The sequence below is a fragment of the Saimiri boliviensis genome, chromosome 7 (assembly GCF_048565385.1).
Source record: "Saimiri boliviensis isolate mSaiBol1 chromosome 7, mSaiBol1.pri, whole genome shotgun sequence".
Lineage (NCBI taxonomy): Eukaryota > Metazoa > Chordata > Mammalia > Primates > Cebidae > Saimiri > Saimiri boliviensis.
Window position 1 is genome coordinate 120,575,998 of NC_133455.1, and position 18,521 is coordinate 120,594,518.

General features: G+C 40.0%; 1 protein-coding gene across 26 annotated transcripts in view; it reads left to right on the forward strand.

The window, feature by feature from the left end:
- Positions 1–18,521, forward strand: part of WNK1 (WNK lysine deficient protein kinase 1) — a 145,093-nt gene that overhangs the window by 121,886 nt on the left and 4,686 nt on the right. For 10 of the 26 annotated variants that reach the window (XM_010345034.3, XM_010345038.3, XM_039461696.2 and 7 more), the window contains 9 exons: positions 2,019–2,102; positions 2,990–3,050; positions 6,450–6,523; positions 8,235–8,896; positions 9,624–9,826; positions 11,629–11,823; positions 13,026–13,118; positions 15,883–15,924; positions 17,791–17,817. In XM_010345034.3, the coding sequence (XP_010343336.2) occupies positions 2,019–2,102; positions 2,990–3,050; positions 6,450–6,523; positions 8,235–8,896; positions 9,624–9,826; positions 11,629–11,823; positions 13,026–13,118; positions 15,883–15,924; positions 17,791–17,817 (1,441 nt within the window). The remainder of the gene's footprint in view (positions 1–2,018; positions 2,103–2,989; positions 3,051–6,449; positions 6,524–8,234; positions 8,897–9,623; positions 9,827–11,628; positions 11,824–13,025; positions 13,119–15,882; positions 15,925–17,790; positions 17,818–18,521) is intronic. The other 16 variants (XM_003934471.4, XM_003934470.4, XM_074403321.1 and 13 more) reach the window with 8 other exon arrangements.

Sequence of the window (18,521 nt, forward strand, 5' to 3'; positions counted from 1 at the left end):
CTTTCTTTTAAAACAATATAGCCAGTGACCCAGGTCCTACTTAAAGTAAGAAGCTTCTTAGCTCTTTTGTTTGTAATTTTGCTTCAGGTTATGCAAAAACACTTGATACTAATTTTTTTATATCTTATGAAGGAAGAAAACAGCAAAGCTAACATTTTGCCAGACTCATATAGCTCCTTTTATCATTCACATTCTGTAGAATAGTGAAATTGCATATATAATCAAAATTAACTCTGAAAGTACCTCAGAAGAGAAGCACAATAACATCTCATAAACTTTCTCTGTGAGTCCAGAGCAACCAGTTTTTTCTTGAATGTTTATCATTTCTTTTACTAGCCACCTAATGAAGTAATTAGCTTACATATAAGTAGGTATAAGGGATGATGTTTCATGAAAACGATGTGTGCTTTGTCTTTTAAAATAAAAGGCACCCAGCTCAGTGGGATGCTAACATTATGAGTTTACTCATGGAGGAACTGAGACCGACCACATGAACTTGAGATTCCCATCTCACAGTCAGTTCTCATTGAGTGCAGTGGTGGTCAGAATTACCTGTAGTATTTTTTATTTCCCTTTCCCACCCTAGCCCACCACCAACACATTTAGTTGAATTTCCATAAGAAAAGTACTAATTGTGAATCTGTTGTTACCAGGAAAAAGCTTCTGACATGAGACGAGCCAGTAAACTTTTAGACTAAATTAGGAATTTAGTTTTGCATCATATATAAGAAATAAGAAAAACGTTGTAAATTGCTTACTTGAGAGGCTGAGTTGGAATTTATCCTTATTTCTTTGGTCCCAATGTAGAAGGGAACACCATATACGGAACTTTCCACAACAAAATAATAGCTCCAACAGAGAAAGTACTCCATCAGCCACCAAATTTGGGGAAAAGTGTATTGTCAAATTCCATAAATCAGGAGTTTAGTTTTTTGTTTTTTTGTTTTTTGAGACGGAGTTTCGCTCTTGTTACCCAGGCTGGAGTGCAATGGCACGATCTTGGCTCACCGCAACCTCCGCCTCCTGGGTTCAAGCAATTCTCCTGCCTCAGCCTCCTGAGTAGCTGGGATTACAGGCATGCACCACTATGCCCAGCTAATTTTTTGTATTTTTAGTAGAGACGGGGTTTCACCACGTTGACCAGGATGGTCTCGATCTCTCGACCTTGTGATCCACCCGCCTCGGCCTCCCAAAGTGCTGGGATTACAGGCTTGAGCCACCGCGCCCAGCCTAGGAGTTTAGTTTTAAACTTATTTTCTCATTTAAAAACATGTATTCAGACTTCTAAGGGAGTATAAAGTGTGATGAGAAATAGCAAGTGAGACATGTGGAGGGGTTAGGGTAAATAACTAGCTCCTAGATAAAGCGGGAAAGGCGTAAGTGAAGGCTGTGCAAGAATAAACTGAAAAAAGCCAAGACACATGTAGGATTAGAGAATGGAAGGGTAGAAGGAAGCTGTGTGCTTGGGGTGGATAGAATAGTTAACAGGATGGAAACCCAGACCTCCCTGCCACCATCTGTAGGGAAGAAGTATACATGGAAGACCTGAAGAAGAGAATAATATGCTGTGATAATGACAGAATATATTAATGCCATCTTTTATTCATAGGGGCAACTTCCCAGAAACGTGTAAAATTGAGAAAGAAAATAGGGAACATGAGATACAGTGAATCTAGCAATAGATCTTTGTACATTTTTCACAATATATTTTAAGGAGAGCACAAATAACTCTTCTACCACTTTGAGTAACATCAAACATAGAATGTAATAAGACTTTTCTTAAACTACAAAAACATGAACTACTCTAAGCCTTGAGAGACTGATACACAATCTGGAAAAAGTGGCAAAAAAAAAAAAAAAAGCAGTATATTTGAGTATAGTTTTATATGTTCTGTAAAGACAAATGTTACGTTGTACCAATACAAAGCATAAAACAGTGTGTCCTATCTAAATTGGCTATATATAGTGGCTCTGAAGGTGCTAAGGAACTGTATTTACTCTTGATTGTTTTCACTCAGTCCCAGCAACCTCTAGAGGATCTTGATGCTCAACTGAGAAGAACACTTAGTCCAGAGATTAACACAGTGACTTCTGCAGTTGGTGTAAGTTTTTACAATCTTGATAAAATCTCATAAGAAATTATATGCCTGGGACACAAACTGTAACCTAAACCATTATTAATACCTTTAACATGTATTCAGAGTCCCTGCTTGTTCTATCCAAAAGAAATGAGAGATTAATGAAAGATTAATGCTGATCCAGGAGTGTAACTATGGAATAGATTTTATTTGAAAGGTACTTTTCTAGTTGTATGTCTGGTTAGATTGTACCACAGATCAATCCTATAGATTTTGTATTTTTGTTTTGGAGAAGGCTAAATTTTGCCAGATAAAATAATGTTTTGATTGAAACTACTTTTCTCTGAATACTAAGTTATACCCTTAAGCATCCTATGAGAAAAATTAAGGAAGCAATCAAGAAAGAGAAGAAGTTCCTTCTTTTAAAAGATGCCTTTTTTCTTTAATTTTCTTTTAAGACAGAGTCTTGCTCTGTTGTCCAGGCTGTAGTGCAGTGGCACCATCTTGGCTCACTGCAGCCACCGCCTCCCAGGTTCAAGCAGTTCTTCTACTTCAGCCTCCCAAGTTGTTGGGATTACAGGTGCCCACTACCTCACCCGGATAGTTTTTGTCTTTAAGTTTCGCCATGTTGGCCAGGCTGGTCTCAAACTCCTGACCTCAAGTGATCTCCCACCTTGGCCTCCCAAAGTGCTGGGATTACAGGTGTGAGCCACCACACCCAGCCCTAAAAGGTACTTTTCTTTACATCAGACTTTTAGACTTTAAAAAAGAAAAGAAAATTCCCTCAGACATAACTGTTTCATCACATACACTGTCTTTCTACCCTTTTACAAAGACCATAGGAAAGGCAATGAGGCAAAAGTTTGAGTGACTGAAGCTAAAGATTTTGTGTGTGTCTGTGTGTTTTACAGCCTGTGTCCGTGGTGGCTCCAACAGCAGTTACAGAAGCAGGAGCACAGCCTCAGAAGGATGGTGAGAAACATCCTTCTTCCTTTTGTTATTAATTCCATTCCTACCTGTAGGAATTCAGGAGGTTTACTGTTTCAAAGACATAGTTTCATGTATTTGATAACTGAGGAGCATTGATAGTAATATCTAAAATGTGAAAGATTAGCAAATTAGTAAATGTATTCTGTTATTATTTGGCAGAGGGAAGGTTATACAGGAGGTAATGATAAGACTCTTCATTATTAGCTAGGCCAGATCCTTGCTATTACAGATTAGGGAATTAAAGCATACTGTATTTAGAAAAGTTAATTTACTGATAACCTCTTAGCTTTTGTGACACTGGATATATAAGGATAGAGAAAAACTTGAATAGCCTGGACATGTGTTTGTCTGGAAATACAAATATAAGATTTCAGTTAATCAATTTAAACATTGTTTTTATTTTCAAGGCAATTATATTCTCAGTTGGCTCTCATTTTAAAATAAGTTACTTGCAAATCATTGGAACAGTCTAGAGAGTCTAGAAATGGAAAAATTAAAGGATCACATAGATTACAAATATATACAATGAAAATAATAAATTAAAAGTTGACTACCAATAAAAAGAGAATATAGAATATGAAAAAGGTGGCTTTTCAAATCATTCAAAGATGGATTTCACTCTTGTTACCCAGGCTGGAGTAAACTGGCATGATCTCAGCTCACCACAACCTCCGCCTCCTGGGCTCAAGCAATTCTCCTGCCTCAGCCTCCCTTGTAGCTGGGATTACAGGCATATACCACCACGCCTTGCTTGTTTTTAGTAGAGACGCGGTTTCTCCATATAGGTCAGACTGGTCTCCAACTTCTGACCTCAGGTGACCCGCCCACCTCAGCCTCCCAAAATACTGGGTTTACAGACGTGAGCCACTGTACCCAGCTAAAAGATGGAATATTTCTATAAGTGGTTTGGAACAGCTCAAAAGCCATCTGGAAAAAAGCAAAAGCAGATCACTAGCCTGGACATAAGTAAAGTCCAAGTGGACCAAAGATGAAATATTATATGATAAGTAGTACTATATGAAATCATAAGGGGATTTTTTTTTTCGACTGTCTAGAACAGGGTTGGCAAACTTTTTTCTGTAGAGGGCGAAACAGTACAAATTTTAGGCTTTGTAGGCCATATAGTCTTTTGCAACTTACTCAGATCTCAAAAGTAGCAATGGACAATACATAAATAAATGAAATTGTGTTTTAATAAAATTTATTTACAAAACAGGCAGTAGGCTGAATTTGGTCCATGGATCAGTTTGAAGTTCTCAGATAAGTTTAATAGAGGTGTTAAGTTCAATGTCTAATTCAGAAACAAGTAGTAATGGATACAAAATTTTCTGCATGGAAGAAAAGTGCCATTGAGTGCAAAGATAAATGAAAAAGTGGGGAGAGATATATATATATATATACACACACACACACACATATTTTTTTTTGTGGGGGGGTTGCATATATTAATATCATGAAAAGAACTCGTTTTGCTAATATAAAGAAAGAGTTTCTAAAATTCAACCTAAATCAAAAAGGATCAAAAGATACAGAAAAAGAAACTTAGATGTGGAAGTATTCAATGTCCATAATGATAGAAATACGAAGTAAGGCTACAAGTGATAGCCATTCTCACCTCTCATTGGTAAATTCAAGGGTCTGATAGCCACCTACAACCTCTGTGGGGATCAATTTATAATAGTGATGTCTACTGCAGTCTTAAATAGAAATAATTCAGCACTTCCTTTATGGAATATTTATTGTATAAATCTGTAAGAGAATATTTATATTTAAAATAGCAAGAAATTCTGGGCCAGGAATGATGGCTCATGCCTGTAATTCCAGCACTTTGAAAGACCAAGGCAGGTGGATTGCTTTAGCCCAGAAGTTTGCGACTAGCCTGAGCAACATAGGGAGATCCCCATGTCTACAAGACATTTTAAAAATTAGCCAGATGTGGGCTGGACGCGGTGGCTCACGCCTGTAATCCCAGCACTTTAAGGGGCTGAGGCAAGCAGATCACAAGGTCAAGAGATCAAGACCATGCTGGCCAACATGGTGAAACCTGTCTCTACTAAAAATACAAAAGAATTACCTGGGTGTGGTGCCACGTGCCTGTAGTCCCAGCTACAGGGGAGGCTGAGGCAGGGGAATCGCTGGAATCCGGGAGGCAGAGGTTGCAGTTGCAGTAAGCCAAAATTGCACACTCCACTCTAGCCTGATGAAAGAGTAGGACTCCATCTTAAAAAAAAAAAAAAATTAGCCAGATGTGGTGGTATGCACCTGTTGTCCTAGTGTCCCAGGAGGCTGAGGAGGAAGAATCACCTGAGCCTAGGAGGTCGAGACTGTAATGAGCTGTGATTGCACCACTGCACTCTAGCCTAGATGACAGAGTGAGACCCTGTGTCGGGGGAAAAAAGAAAAGAAATGCTGAATAATTTAAATACCCATCAGTAAAAGCCTAATTAAAATATGAAATATATATGTATGGGTATGACACTATGCAGTCATTAAAAAGAATGAGGTATTGATATGGAACAATCTCAAAGATACAGAATTACATTAAAACATCAAAATCAGTCAATATCATACTAGCTGCATAAAATAAATGTATCTCTAGAAAGAAACTCAAAGTGTTGTTTCCTGGAAAGGTTTTAAAATTGCCCCAAACTACTTATCAATAATTCTGAGAACTGTACTGTCCTATTCTAGAATTTACCCAAGTGTTACATTGAGAAAATAAAATTAGCTGGTTTTCATTTAAAAATTGGTCTTAAGCTGGGCATGGTGGTTCACACCTGTAATCCCAGCACTGTTGGAGGCTGAGGCAAGCATATCACCTGAGGTCAGAACTTTGAGAACAGCCTGGGCAACATAGTGAAACCCTGTCTCTACTAAAAATGCAAAAGTTAGCCAGGTGTGGTGGCACATGCCTTAATCCCAGCTACTCAGGAGGCTGAGGCAGGAGGATCACTTGAACCCGGTAGATAGAGGTTGCAGTGAGCTGAGAATGCGCCACTATACTCCAGGCTGGGAAACAGCAAAACTCCATCTCAGTAAAATAAAATAAAGATGGGTCTTTAATGTCCTCAGTAAAATCTCATCCTTCATTTCGCTTACTTATATCTCTGAATTAAAGAAAGTAGTTGAGTTATTAGTCCCTGTTAACCTTTGTTTTTATAGTATGTATTAATGTTGTAGTTAGTATCTAGTAGTAGAGCAAACAATAACTATTTTCTCCTGTTGGACAAAGCCTCATGGAGAGAGGAGATAGGGAAGTTATCTTTGCAGCCAACAGCTTTCCTCATGTGTAGTTTGATTTTGCTGTTTTTCTAGTCGAAGGGAAAAGAAGTTAACTGGAAAGAGACACTTACATTTTCCTCATTCATGTATTTCTTTCAGTTTCTCAAGTCACAGAAGGCCCTGTCCTAGCAACTAGTTCAGGAGCTGGTGTTTTTAAGATGGGACGATTTCAGGTAAGACAGTCACTTTGCATTGCCTTGATTCCCTCCTTTGGAGGAGTTGTTTTTATAATAAAATTACTGCCTACCTATTTGGAACATAATTACCAGTCTAGCAATCTCTGTTACATAGTACTTCATAGCTCTTTTTAGCATTTTCGTAATAAAAGTAATAAATACTAATTAAAGAAAATATAGAATACTTAAAACAGTAGAGACACGGTAGATGGTCATGCTATCTACCTGCCCACCTCCCAAGATTACTTTTTGGGGTGTATTTCCTTTCACTCGCGTATCTAAAATAGACTTTTACTTCTCCTGTTCTGAATGTTACAGCTATGTTTGCCATCCAGCAGTTGGTTTACCTAACCAATCTCCTCCATTGTCATTTCTAATTTTTCCAACTTAAGTAACATCTTTGTATATAAAAATATTTTCCACATTTAGAATAATTGTCATAGGATTAATTTTTTTTTTTTTTTTTTTTTTTTTTGAGACAGAGTCTCACTCTGTCACCAGATGCCAGGCTGGAGTGCAGTGGCACGATCTGGGCTCACTGCAACCTCCACCTCCCGGATTCAAGCAATTCTCCTGCCTCAGCCTCCCGAATAGCTGGAACTACAGGCACGCGCCACCAAGCCCAGATTATTTTTTGTATTTTTTAGCAGAGACAGGGTTTCACCATGTTGGCCTGGATGGTCTCGATCTCTTGACCTCGTGATCTGCCCACCTCAGCTTCCCAAAGTGCTGGGATTACAGGCGTGAGCCACCGTGCCCAGCCAGGATTAATTCTTTAATGAAAACACATGATACCATATCACTTTATTTTACCAGCTGGTCCATCATGTGAGAATCTTCTGGCTGGGGAGAGTAGGTGATAATTTTCTCATTTGTAAACAAGTCCTGAAAGTTTATCAGTGGGCTGAGTTTGTATTTGTAAATACATGGACAAACCAGAACAATGATCTGGATCCTCTTTTTTTAGTTACCAGTTAGTTGTGTTGATTCTTGAGGCTTAGCTGGCATTTAACATTTATTGGATTTAACTCTTATAGTTTTTCTTATTCAGAGGCAACCCTAAAAATTCTATGACAGCTTGTTAATTTATTTTATTTATTTAGTTTTTTGAGACGGAATCTCATTGTGTTGCCCAGGCTGGAGTGTGGTGGCACAATCTTGGCTCATGGCAGCCTCCACCTCCTGACATCAATTGATTCTCCTGCCTTAGCCTCCCAAGTAGCTGGGATTACAGGCATACACTACCATGCCTGGCTAGTTTTTGTATTTTTAGTAGAGACAGGGTTTCACCCTGTTGGCCAGGCTGGTCTCGAACTCCTGACCTCAAGTGATTGCCCACTCCAGCCTCCTAGAGTACTGGGATTACAGATGTGAGCCACTGCACCTGCCCCTGAACTTTGGTTATTTATATGTTGACTAAGACATGAATCTGAATTCTGTGTATTACATGAAATATGAAATTAAGTTATTTGCTTTGTAAGCTTAGCCAGCCACACAGACTCTGTATCTAAGTACAGATGTGTTCTCTGTTATGGTATTCAATTTTTCTTCAGAGTCAAAGATGGAAGCATTATGTAAAGAGATAATTAGCCTACTCTTTGAGAGGAAAATAAAGTGATTCTTTTTTTCCTTTTTAAAATGGTCTATGATAGAAATCAGATACTGAGAACTTCAGTTTTTAATCTTACTTTGTTCTTTTTTTAATCAGGTTTCAGTTGCAGCAGATGATGCCCAGAAAGAGGGTAAAAATAAGTCAGAAGATGCAAAGTCTGTTCATTTTGAATCCAGCACTTCAGAGTCCTCGGTGATATCAAGTAGTAGTCCAGAGAGTACCTTGGTGAAGCCAGAGCCAAATGGGATAACCATCCCTGGTATCTCTTCAGATGTGCCAGATAGTGCCCACAAAAGTCCTGCCTCAGAGGCAAAGTCAGACACTGGGCAGCCTACTAAGGTTGGACGTTTTCAGGTGACAACGACAGCAAACAAAGTGGGTCGTTTCTCTGTATCAAAAACTGAGGACAAGATCGCCAATGCAAGGAAAGAAGGACCAGTGGCATCTCTTCCTTTTATGGATTTGGAACAGCCCGTTCTTCCTGCTGTGATACCAAAGAAAGAAAAGCCTGAACTATCAGAGCCTTCACATCTAAATGGGCCATCTTCTGACCTGGAGGCTGCCTTTTTAAGTAGGGATGTGGATGATGGTTCTGGTAGTCCACACTCCCCTCATCAACTGAGCTCAAAGAGCCTTCCTATCCAGAATCTAAGTCAAAGCCTTAGTAATTCATTTAACTCTTCTTACATGAGTAGTGACAATGAGTCAGATATCGAAGATGAAGACTTAAAGTTAGAGCTGCGACAACTACGGGAAAAGTAAGTATATTTTCTCTTGTGAAAGAATGTCAGATAAGGTTTTAAAACCTAGATCCTAGAACCAAGATTAATATTATTTTTGCCACAACATGCTAATGTCTCATTTCTTTTAAAGAGAGTGCTACAGAATCCCCACCCCACCCCTGACCCCTTTCCACCCCAACACACACACACACACACACACACACACACGAGATTCCCAACTACTGACTCACAAGCACAAGCAGCTTCTCTTGTACTCATGAAGACTCACAACATTTCTAGTTCTAGAACTTCTTCAGCACCTTTGTATTGTTACTGTATCATTATTATTATTTTTACTAATAGTAGATTTTATCACTATTAACTGCTCTTTATTTATCAGTCCACCAAATGAATCTGGTAATGGCACTGGGATATATGATTATGTGGGTAGATTTTGTTTGGCAAATTGAATCAGAGTAGCAAATTCAGCTATTGTGTGCATGCCCTCAAAAGTCAGGAAATATTTTTCCCCTAAAACATTATCAACCATTTGTTGTTGGCTAGGAGCTTATTGAAATATGGCTTCGGTAATGAAGGCCAGCAAGGTGAGTTGACAAGCTAGAACCATATGGTAGTACATTTGGGGAAAAGGTTCATTAGTAACTAGTACATACTTGAAAGCAGATTTAGGAATATGCTGTTAATTCTTGTTTGAATGAAGATGATTACGGTATTTTAAATTATGTTTGGTTATCTTTCTTAGACATCTTAAAGAGATTCAGGACCTGCAGAGTCGCCAGAAGCATGAAATTGAATCTTTGTATACCAAACTGGGCAAGGTGCCCCCTGCTGTTATTATTCCCCCAGCGGCTCCCCTTTCAGGGAGAAGACGACGACCCACTAAAAGCAAAGGCAGCAAGTCTAGTCGAAGCAGTTCCTTGGGGAATAAAAGCCCCCAGCTTTCAGGTAAAAAGCACCAGACTAGGTCAGCCACAGCCCTCCTATCTTTTGTTTCTGTCTCCAACTGTATGTAACCTGCTGAACATTTGTTACTTTTGTTAAATTTCAAAAGAATTTGGCTCTCCTGATACTTTTGCTTCCATGACTTCTGTACTTATATTTATTGTGCCTCTTTTTGAGTCTATAGAAGTAGACTTAGTGAGTACAATGGCTTATTCCATTGTACGCCATATTGCTATCCACTGGTAGTCTTTATTTATAGTTACTAAGGATAGACATTTAGCTTTGCCTGTTAATTCATATAACTCACATTTAACCAGACTCTTGGGCAGCTGGAAGAAAATACATTATTCTCTGTTTAATAAAGTTTGGGTAGATTCTTTTAGTGGATGAGTTAGTCATAATTGCAACTGAGATGAATGTAATAATCAAATAGATATTTGTGTGTATGTCTAAGTGGTAACTTCTTGATTACGGTTTTTATTTCATTTATATTAGGTTAGAGAACTTGCTAGTCATTAAAATTAGAGAAATAGTTAAGTTATACTCTCTCATAATGGAGTGAGTGTGTGTGTGTGTGTGTGTGTGTGTGTGTGTGTGTGTGTGTAAATTTTTCTTAAGAGAGAGGGTCTCGCTCTCTTGCCCTGGCTGGAGTACAGTGATGTGATCATAAAACACAACACAATAGCCTCAAACTCCTGGGCTCAGATGGTCCTTCCACCTTAGCCTCCTGAGTAGCTGGGACTACAGGGGCTTACCACCACACCCCGCTAACTTTGGACTATATTTTAATTGGGATAGACAAAGAATTCCTAATCCTTAGGCGAGATCATGGTAGTGTTAACCCGATTAGTTGAAAAGAAAAAGAAGGTTAAAATATGTTAGAAAGCAGTTGCAAACTTCTTAGCAGTTCCATTCTCTGGAAGGTTTCATAGATACCCAAATCTAGCACATTAGGACCAATTCATGCAGCCCATTAGTAGAGATGTGATTGTAAGAGAGAAGTCAGCCAAACCAAAAATAATTTTAAATATCCATTGCTCTGTAGTCAACTACATCATTTTTTGGCACTTCTTTTGTATCTGATCTCTGATGCATGTTTATAAGAAAGTCTAAGTGGAGACTGCCTAACAAACATGATTCAACACGTTCTCTAATAGGGTTAAAAAAAAAAAAAGGCAATCATGGAATTGCAAATTGGCATCTGAGTATTCACCTCATACTCCGGTCTTTTTACTCTGCTCAGATGTGTGGCCCCTCTAGGTTTTCTAAAGCTAAAGAGTAAAGAGCTCTGGAATAGTATATATAGATAGCCCTATTACCTAGCGATTCTTTTCTTTTTTTTTTGGTGAGACTGAGTTTCGTACCTCTTGCCCGGGCTGGAGTGCAATGTCATGATCTCAGCTCACTGCAACATCCGCCTCCAGGTTCAAGCAATTCTCTTGCCTCAGCCTCCTGAGTAGCTGGAATTACAGGTGCCCTCCACCACGCCTGGCTATTTTTATATTTTTGATAGAGACAGGGTTTCACCATGTTGGCCAGGCTGGTCTCGAACTCCAGACCTCAGGTGACCTGCTGGCCTCAGACTCCCGAAGTACCGAATTACAGGTGTGAGCGCCTAGCCTAACTATTGATTCTTAATGTCATTCCTCACTTCCATTAGTGAGGACTTTGTTCTTTCATCAGTTTATAGCTTTTGATCCATCATTTACCAGTTGGTGAAACAAACCAAATGTATAAGAACAGTGCCTAATGAGTATGTGGTGAAAGCTGGTTATGTTTCCTCATGCCACTGTATCTTTTGGCAGGTAACCTGTCTGGTCAGAGTGCAGCTTCAGTCTTGCACCCCCAGCAGACCCTCCACCCTCCTGGCAATATCCCAGACTCCGGGCAGAATCAGCTGTTACAGCCCCTTAAGCCATCTCCCTCCAGTGACAACCTCTATTCAGCCTTCACCAGTGATGGTGCCATTTCAGTACCAAGCCTTTCTGCTCCAGGTCAAGGTAATAAAACAACCATCATCGTCCAAAAACAGTAAAATGGAGATACTGCCATACCTGAGACAAAAGCCTGTTAAGGCGGGTTGGGAGGCAAGGTGGCCAGAACATACATAGCCTGTGTGTTGTACACTTAAGAATCTTTGGGTGAAAAGGGAAGTGGAGTAATAATGAGAATCAGTGGGCTCATTGCTGCTCCCGTTAGGTGAAATTACTTTTCTTCAAGAAATTACAGTGAAAAGTTACATCTGTGACCTATATGAATCACTCATTTGGGATTTAGAACTTACGCTTTGATACTTGGCTGAGATTTGAAATTCTAAGGCTTTTTAGCAGTTTCTGAAAGCTAATGTATTTTCTTAGCCATTGTAGAATTTTGTTACTTTTAAGTATAAGAGTGGCATACTAAAATGAATAGCCTTACAATTCAATATTTTTTATCCATAATCTACTTTCCAAATATAGTTCTGTTTATTAGTGATTGCTGAAAGCATTCCTGCAGAGGAAAGAGCTTCTAGTAGTATCAGAATCAAAAAGACTTGGGCATCTGCACGCCTGTAATCCCAGCACTTTGGGAGGCTGAGGCAGGCGGATCACAAGGTCAAGAGATCGAGACCATCCTGGCCAACATGGTGAAACCCCATCTCTACTAAAAATACAAAAAAATTAGCTGGGCGTGGTGGCGCACGCCTGTAGTCCCAGCTACTCGGGAGGCTGAGGCAGAAGAATTGCTTGAACCCAGCAGGCAGAGGTTGCAGTGAGCCGAGGTCGCACCACTGCACTCCAGCCTGGCGCCTGGTGACAGAGTGAGACTCTGTCTCAAAAAAAAAAAAAAAAAAAAAAAAAAAGACTTGGGCATCTGGGCAAGAAGAATGAAAAATATATAGGTACTGGCTTATATGCCTTTGCCACAGTTTCACAGAAATTAGAGGTTAGATAGTCTCTTCACAAGATGATTGCACTTGATTGGTAAGGAGGGCAAACTAGCTAGCTTTATTCCAACTAAGAAAAGCTTCTGCATTTTGCAGATGGACAGAATTAAGACCTAATGTTTCATCTCTTACATATCTGACTTTCTCCCAGAAGCTTGTTCTTCTATGTGCCATCTTAGTGCATTTCACCACTCCAGCCTCAAGTTTCTAACATCTTGTAGTTGTGTTCTGTCTCTTCTCCTCTCTCTGTTCTTCCCTGTTTTTCCCCTCTCACAGGCTGTGCGAAGTTTAACTGTGCATCTGAACAGGTGACATTCAAACCTGGTGGCAGGAGGACCCGATTTCTGAGTACGCCCTGCTTGGCTCTTTGTGTGTAACACCTTTACTCCTTCCTTGTCCTTGTTTTTCTGCTGCTTGGATCTGATGTTTCACACAATCCATTTTCATTTGTCTCTTTTTGTATATCATCTACTTAGTGGCTTGCTAAATTACTATTACCCTCAGAAGTTTGGGCCCCCATGTTAAATATGATTTAAAAAGTCAAGTTTCTACAAATTTCAATATAACTTTCTGATAGAAGTGCTTCTTCATAGATCTGTGACAGAGAGTAGATATAGTATCTAGGCAATAGATTGCTGGGTCATTTAGAATAATGAAGACTGGACTCCACAGTCATAGTCAGTGCTCTCTCTCTGCCCTATCATTAGAAAGGACAGAAATCAGCCAGACAACGGTGGCTTACACCTGTAATCCCAGCACTTTGGGAGGCTCAGACAGGAAGATTGCTTGAGGCCAGGAGCTTGAGACCAACCTGAGCAACATGGTGATACCCCATCTCTATCAAAAAAAAAACCCAAAAAGTTAGCCTGGCATGGTGGTGTGCGCCTGTAGTCCCAGCTTCCCGGGAGACTGAGGCAGGAGGATTACTACCTTAAGACCAGGAGGTTGAGACTCCAGTGAGCCATGATTGCACCACTGCATCCCAGCCTGAGTAACAGCAAGACTCTATCTCAAAAAAAAAAAAAAAGAAAAAAAGAAATGAAATGACAGAAAGCATTTTGACCAATGAATGATGCCTTTAGATCCTGGCAGCAGGTAAAAGTTACATACCTTTTTTTTTTCTATTCTTTGACAGAGTAGATAGAAATCTCTTTTTCTTCTCAATTAAGGCTAACCATCTACCAGTTGAAAAGATGCTAGAATCTCTTCATTGGATCATTCCATCACTACTCTCCTCCAACCCCATAAAATCAGTAGTTCAAAAGGGATTTTAGTTCAATTATTCAAGTAACACATTTATTCTAATAAAGACCAAAGCCCAATACCTGCAAATAAGAATTACTCTTTTAACCTGATTTCTGGAATTTCCCAGCTTTTTACTTAAAAATAAGGCACAATAGCAGGTCACCTTATCTTCCCCATATGTTAAATGAAGATAATGCCATTGTCCTGTGGCCGTTGTACAAGTACAGAGAGACAGGTAGCACTTGGAAAGCACTCGTGATTTCTCTCTGATTAGTCAGTGCCTGCCTGGCACATAATAGGTAGTCAATAACTGTTGAAGAAAAGCTTAAAACACAAACAAAAACATAAAATAGAAAAACCTTTGTTATGATTTGGATAAAGATCTTCTCTATTATGGCCTCAAACTTCTGATGTGGTTATTGAAGTGCTTTTTAAATGCATGTGCTCAGGCCATCACTGTTTCTGAGTACCGGTCAGAGGTCCTTGGGCCTCTTCATGGTGGGAAGAATTTACACCTCCCTTTGTTCTCTGTAGTGACCAGATTTAAAGGGAAGTATAACACATTTACCTTCCATTTCCCTCACACATTTGTAATCCCTCTAGCACCCCTATTCTTTTTACCTGCATTAGTAATGGATTGGCTCTACTTGAGAGACAATCTTTTACTGATCTACTCCACATTCACTAGTCCCAGGCTATTTAACCAAGAAGAGGGTGGAAGGCATTACCCAATTCTATAGTTTTCCAGGCATTTGTGGGGTTTTTTTTGAGGACTCAGATCAATAATTTTTCTGGTCAGACCTTCCTGGACTGTGCATATTAGCACTTTGACACTAAGCATTTAATTTGCATGTCCACCTAGAAAGTTGCAAGGACATTATAGGAGCTGGGTGTTTTTGAAGTAGAACGTGGCATGTCAGGCCTATGGTCTACTGCCTGAAATGTCTGAGAGGGAAGAAAAAGAACCAAAACTTCTGTTTATGAAATACAATGTTGACAAATACCACTGTAATTAAATTAAATTCCATAAATTTTCATCTCACTTTTAAAGGTAGGTGGTATTACCCCTGTTGTTCAAATGAAAGTGGTCAGAAATATTGAATCTTGTCACTTCCCTTTGGGTATAAAATGAGAAGGCCTACATCTGTTGAAGTCACATCAGGATACATCATGTAAGCCTGGTGAACAAATCCCAAGAGACAGACTTGAAATATGGAAAGGAAACAGGTACTTGAAAGAGTGGGGATCTTACTAGCTTGGGATGTATTATTCTACGCTCTCAAAATAGATAATGATTTGGAAGCACGGCTTGGCTTACTGCTATATTTATGTTCAGAGATTGCTTGTTTTCTACATACTTTTAAAAATTATTCTGGAAGGGAAGGGGTTAGTGTGGTCTAGGATGTGGAAATATAATAGCCAACTTAAATGAACTTAAAACTGTAACAATGATACTATCAGCCTACTGTGGTGGGATTGCTAATGCATTTAATTGAGTGCTTTTTAACAGCCCAGCTGGAGAAACAGGAAGTGGGACAGGATCAGTGGAAGTGCTGCTTGGGTATTTGAAATTCAAGCAGTGAGACCTGAGAGACTGGAGTTCCTCTCCGATTTTAGAACCTCAATGCAGGGCATTACTCATTTAGATACAAAGATGGGGTGTAGCAACTCAACATCTGTCAGTTAGGTAACATCAGATAATCATGTTAAGGCTAATAGCCAGTTAGATATATTCTTTAGAGCTGTATCTATGCAAGGGCTACCAGGTCCTACCTATCTGTCTCCCCTCCTGCTTTCTCTTGCTGGGCCTTTGTGTGCTGTTTGGAGATTCTAAATATTTTACACTGATGTTTATCTTTAACACATTGCTTCTCTCTTTGTGCTTCAGGGAAGATGGTGAAAAAAGTCTGTCCTTGCAACCAGCTCTGTAGTAATTATCTTTTCTTTCTGTTATTTTTGGTCCTTGATTGCAAAGCCTGTTAACCATGAGTTCTTTGAACTCGGCAGTCTCATAGCTCCCTGATTCCTAACTTCCATCTGTCTCTGTACCTTATTCTAATAAATATTTAACATGCTTAACTGCTAACTACTGGCTAGATTAAGAAATTCTCTCACAGTTAGTGCCCTCAGTGATAACCCCATGTCAGCCTAGCTTGTGACAGACATGGATTGGTAATGGCCATGGATGTGTATAGGGAGATCAGGGATGCCTAGTTCCTATGGGAGGGAGGTCCTTTAGTCAGCAAATATGTGCCGGGCAGTGTTATTACCCCAACAGGAAACTCAGCAGTGATGAAAGCATACAAAAGTCAATGCCCTCCCTTTGTTCACATTGAAGTGGGAGATGTCTGCTAGATTGGTGAGGAGAGAAACACCACTTTATAGAGTTTGTCTTCTTAGACTATGGCTTCTCATTAAAGTACAGATAGTTCGGCAACCCGCAGGCCATTTACAGTGTTCTAGGTAGGGGTCAACAGGGAAATTCTGTACTTGGGATGCTGGGCTTTAAGTTATGGCTCATAATGGGTTATTGTTACTAGGATCTAGTGGTGCGGGGGTAGGGAAAATGTATTATAATGGCAGGAAGAAATTTTAAATCTTGAGGATAAGTCTATACTATTTATTAGGGCTTTCCAGAAGAACTAAAAAAGGTTTAGAAGTTAGCATATTCTTTATAGCTTTTATAGTTAAGTCTCCTTTTCTTAGGAGTTAATTTCTGGTCAGAAAAAGATAAGTTTGTTTCATTCTTAAATGGGAAGCCTGTATACAGAATCCAGAATGTAAAGGTTTAACTGTATGGTTGACTCTTCCTCGTGGTTTCTCTTTGTTCATGGGAAGAGAATCCTGTATTAGGTAATGGAGGTTAAAATGAAAAGTGAAATTTGGTTCTAAAGGTGCCTTGCAGCATCAGGGGCAACAGACTAGCATCAGACTAGAGAGGTGTGTCTCCCAGCATGAGCTCTTTGTGTATAAGCAATGGTCATGTTTCCTGAGCTTCTTGTATTTTTAGCTTTGACAGCCCTGCTCCCCTATGATTATTTCTGGTTTTTGTTTTGATTGACTCTCACATCAAGCTCAGCAAGCAATAATCATTTAAACAGGATGAGAGTCCCCATGCATGCGATATGCTTGCTTTCAAGATTGAGGCACTCACTGTCATGACTGCGCATCCTCATTGCCTGTGCTTCCCACTTCACCACCCTCTCACATTTGCTGTTCATGGAAGGCTGTTTTCCTGTGCTTTAATACTTGTCCACTTGGGTTTCCTGTACTGTAGGGGAACTTACTCTTCCTTTTACACTGTATGTGCAATAGCCATCCCCTTGTGGCTCCAGCAGGCACCAAGAAGTGAGCTGACACTCACACTGCAATAGTTCCATGTCTTGCCATGGTGGTAAGAAGCATGTGACCCTCCTCACCCTGCAGCTTCACCTCAGAATTAGCTGGTACTCCAGCACAGACATGCTTGTGTGTGCCGTTCCCCTGGTGGTAGGATATAGGCTTGACTTTGACACCAGTGATGGTCAGTAACAGGCTTTTAAGTGGCAGGGTTGCGTGAGGTGTGCTGCTGTGTCTGATGCTGCTTTGACTGAAAGCAGGAAAACGCATGCACTTATTTACCCCAAGCTTTACTTGGATATCTTAAGGACTAGTGATTCACAACTTACTTTAGCAGCTTTTATTTAACATGTGAGATCTGGTAAGACAGTGGCGGGTTGGGGGGTGAGGAAAACAGACAAGACCATGACTCTTCTTTCCCTCTTCCCTAAAACGTGCCTCTTCGAATAATCTTCAGTGTGCCCTCCAGCAGAGCCGAAATCAGGCAGGACATAGACTCCTTCTTCCTTTCTCATCAAACCATAGAAATAGAATTCCTCCATCATAACCGCAAAGCTTCCGCCTCCCCTTTGCACCCTGCCTTAGCTGCATTTTCTTGTCGCTTCTACATGGGAGTGCTTGCTGTTCTGGGAAGATGGGGAGAAGCGGTGGGAATCCTTGAGCCAACTGAAACTGAGGTCATCTTCGGGAAAGCCATGTCTTCCTGTAGTTGAAAGATTCAGGCACACCATACAGTCCTTTCCTCATGAGTAATCTTGTTCCTTTACTCATAGGAAACTGGGAGAGGTTAACCCCTCTCAAGTTTATGTTTGCACGTTCATGTTTATGGGTGAAAAAGTTTTCTGAACACAGCATGCTACTTCTCTTACTACCTCTCTGTATTTAAAGAATGGCTAGACTGAGCATGGTGGCTCATGCCTGTAATCCCAGCACTTTGCGAGGCTGAGATTGCAGGATTGCCTGAGCCCAGCAGTTCATTACTGAGCAACATATGGAGATTATGTCTATACAAAATACTAAAAAATTAACTGGGTAACTGGGTGTGGTGGGGCACACTTCTAGTCCCAAGCTACTTGGGAGGCTGAGGCAGAAGGAGCTTGAGGCTGCAGTGAGCCGTGATTGTGCCACTGTATCCAGCCTGGGTGACAGAGAAGAGACTCTTCCTTTAAAAAAAAAAAAAAGAAAAGA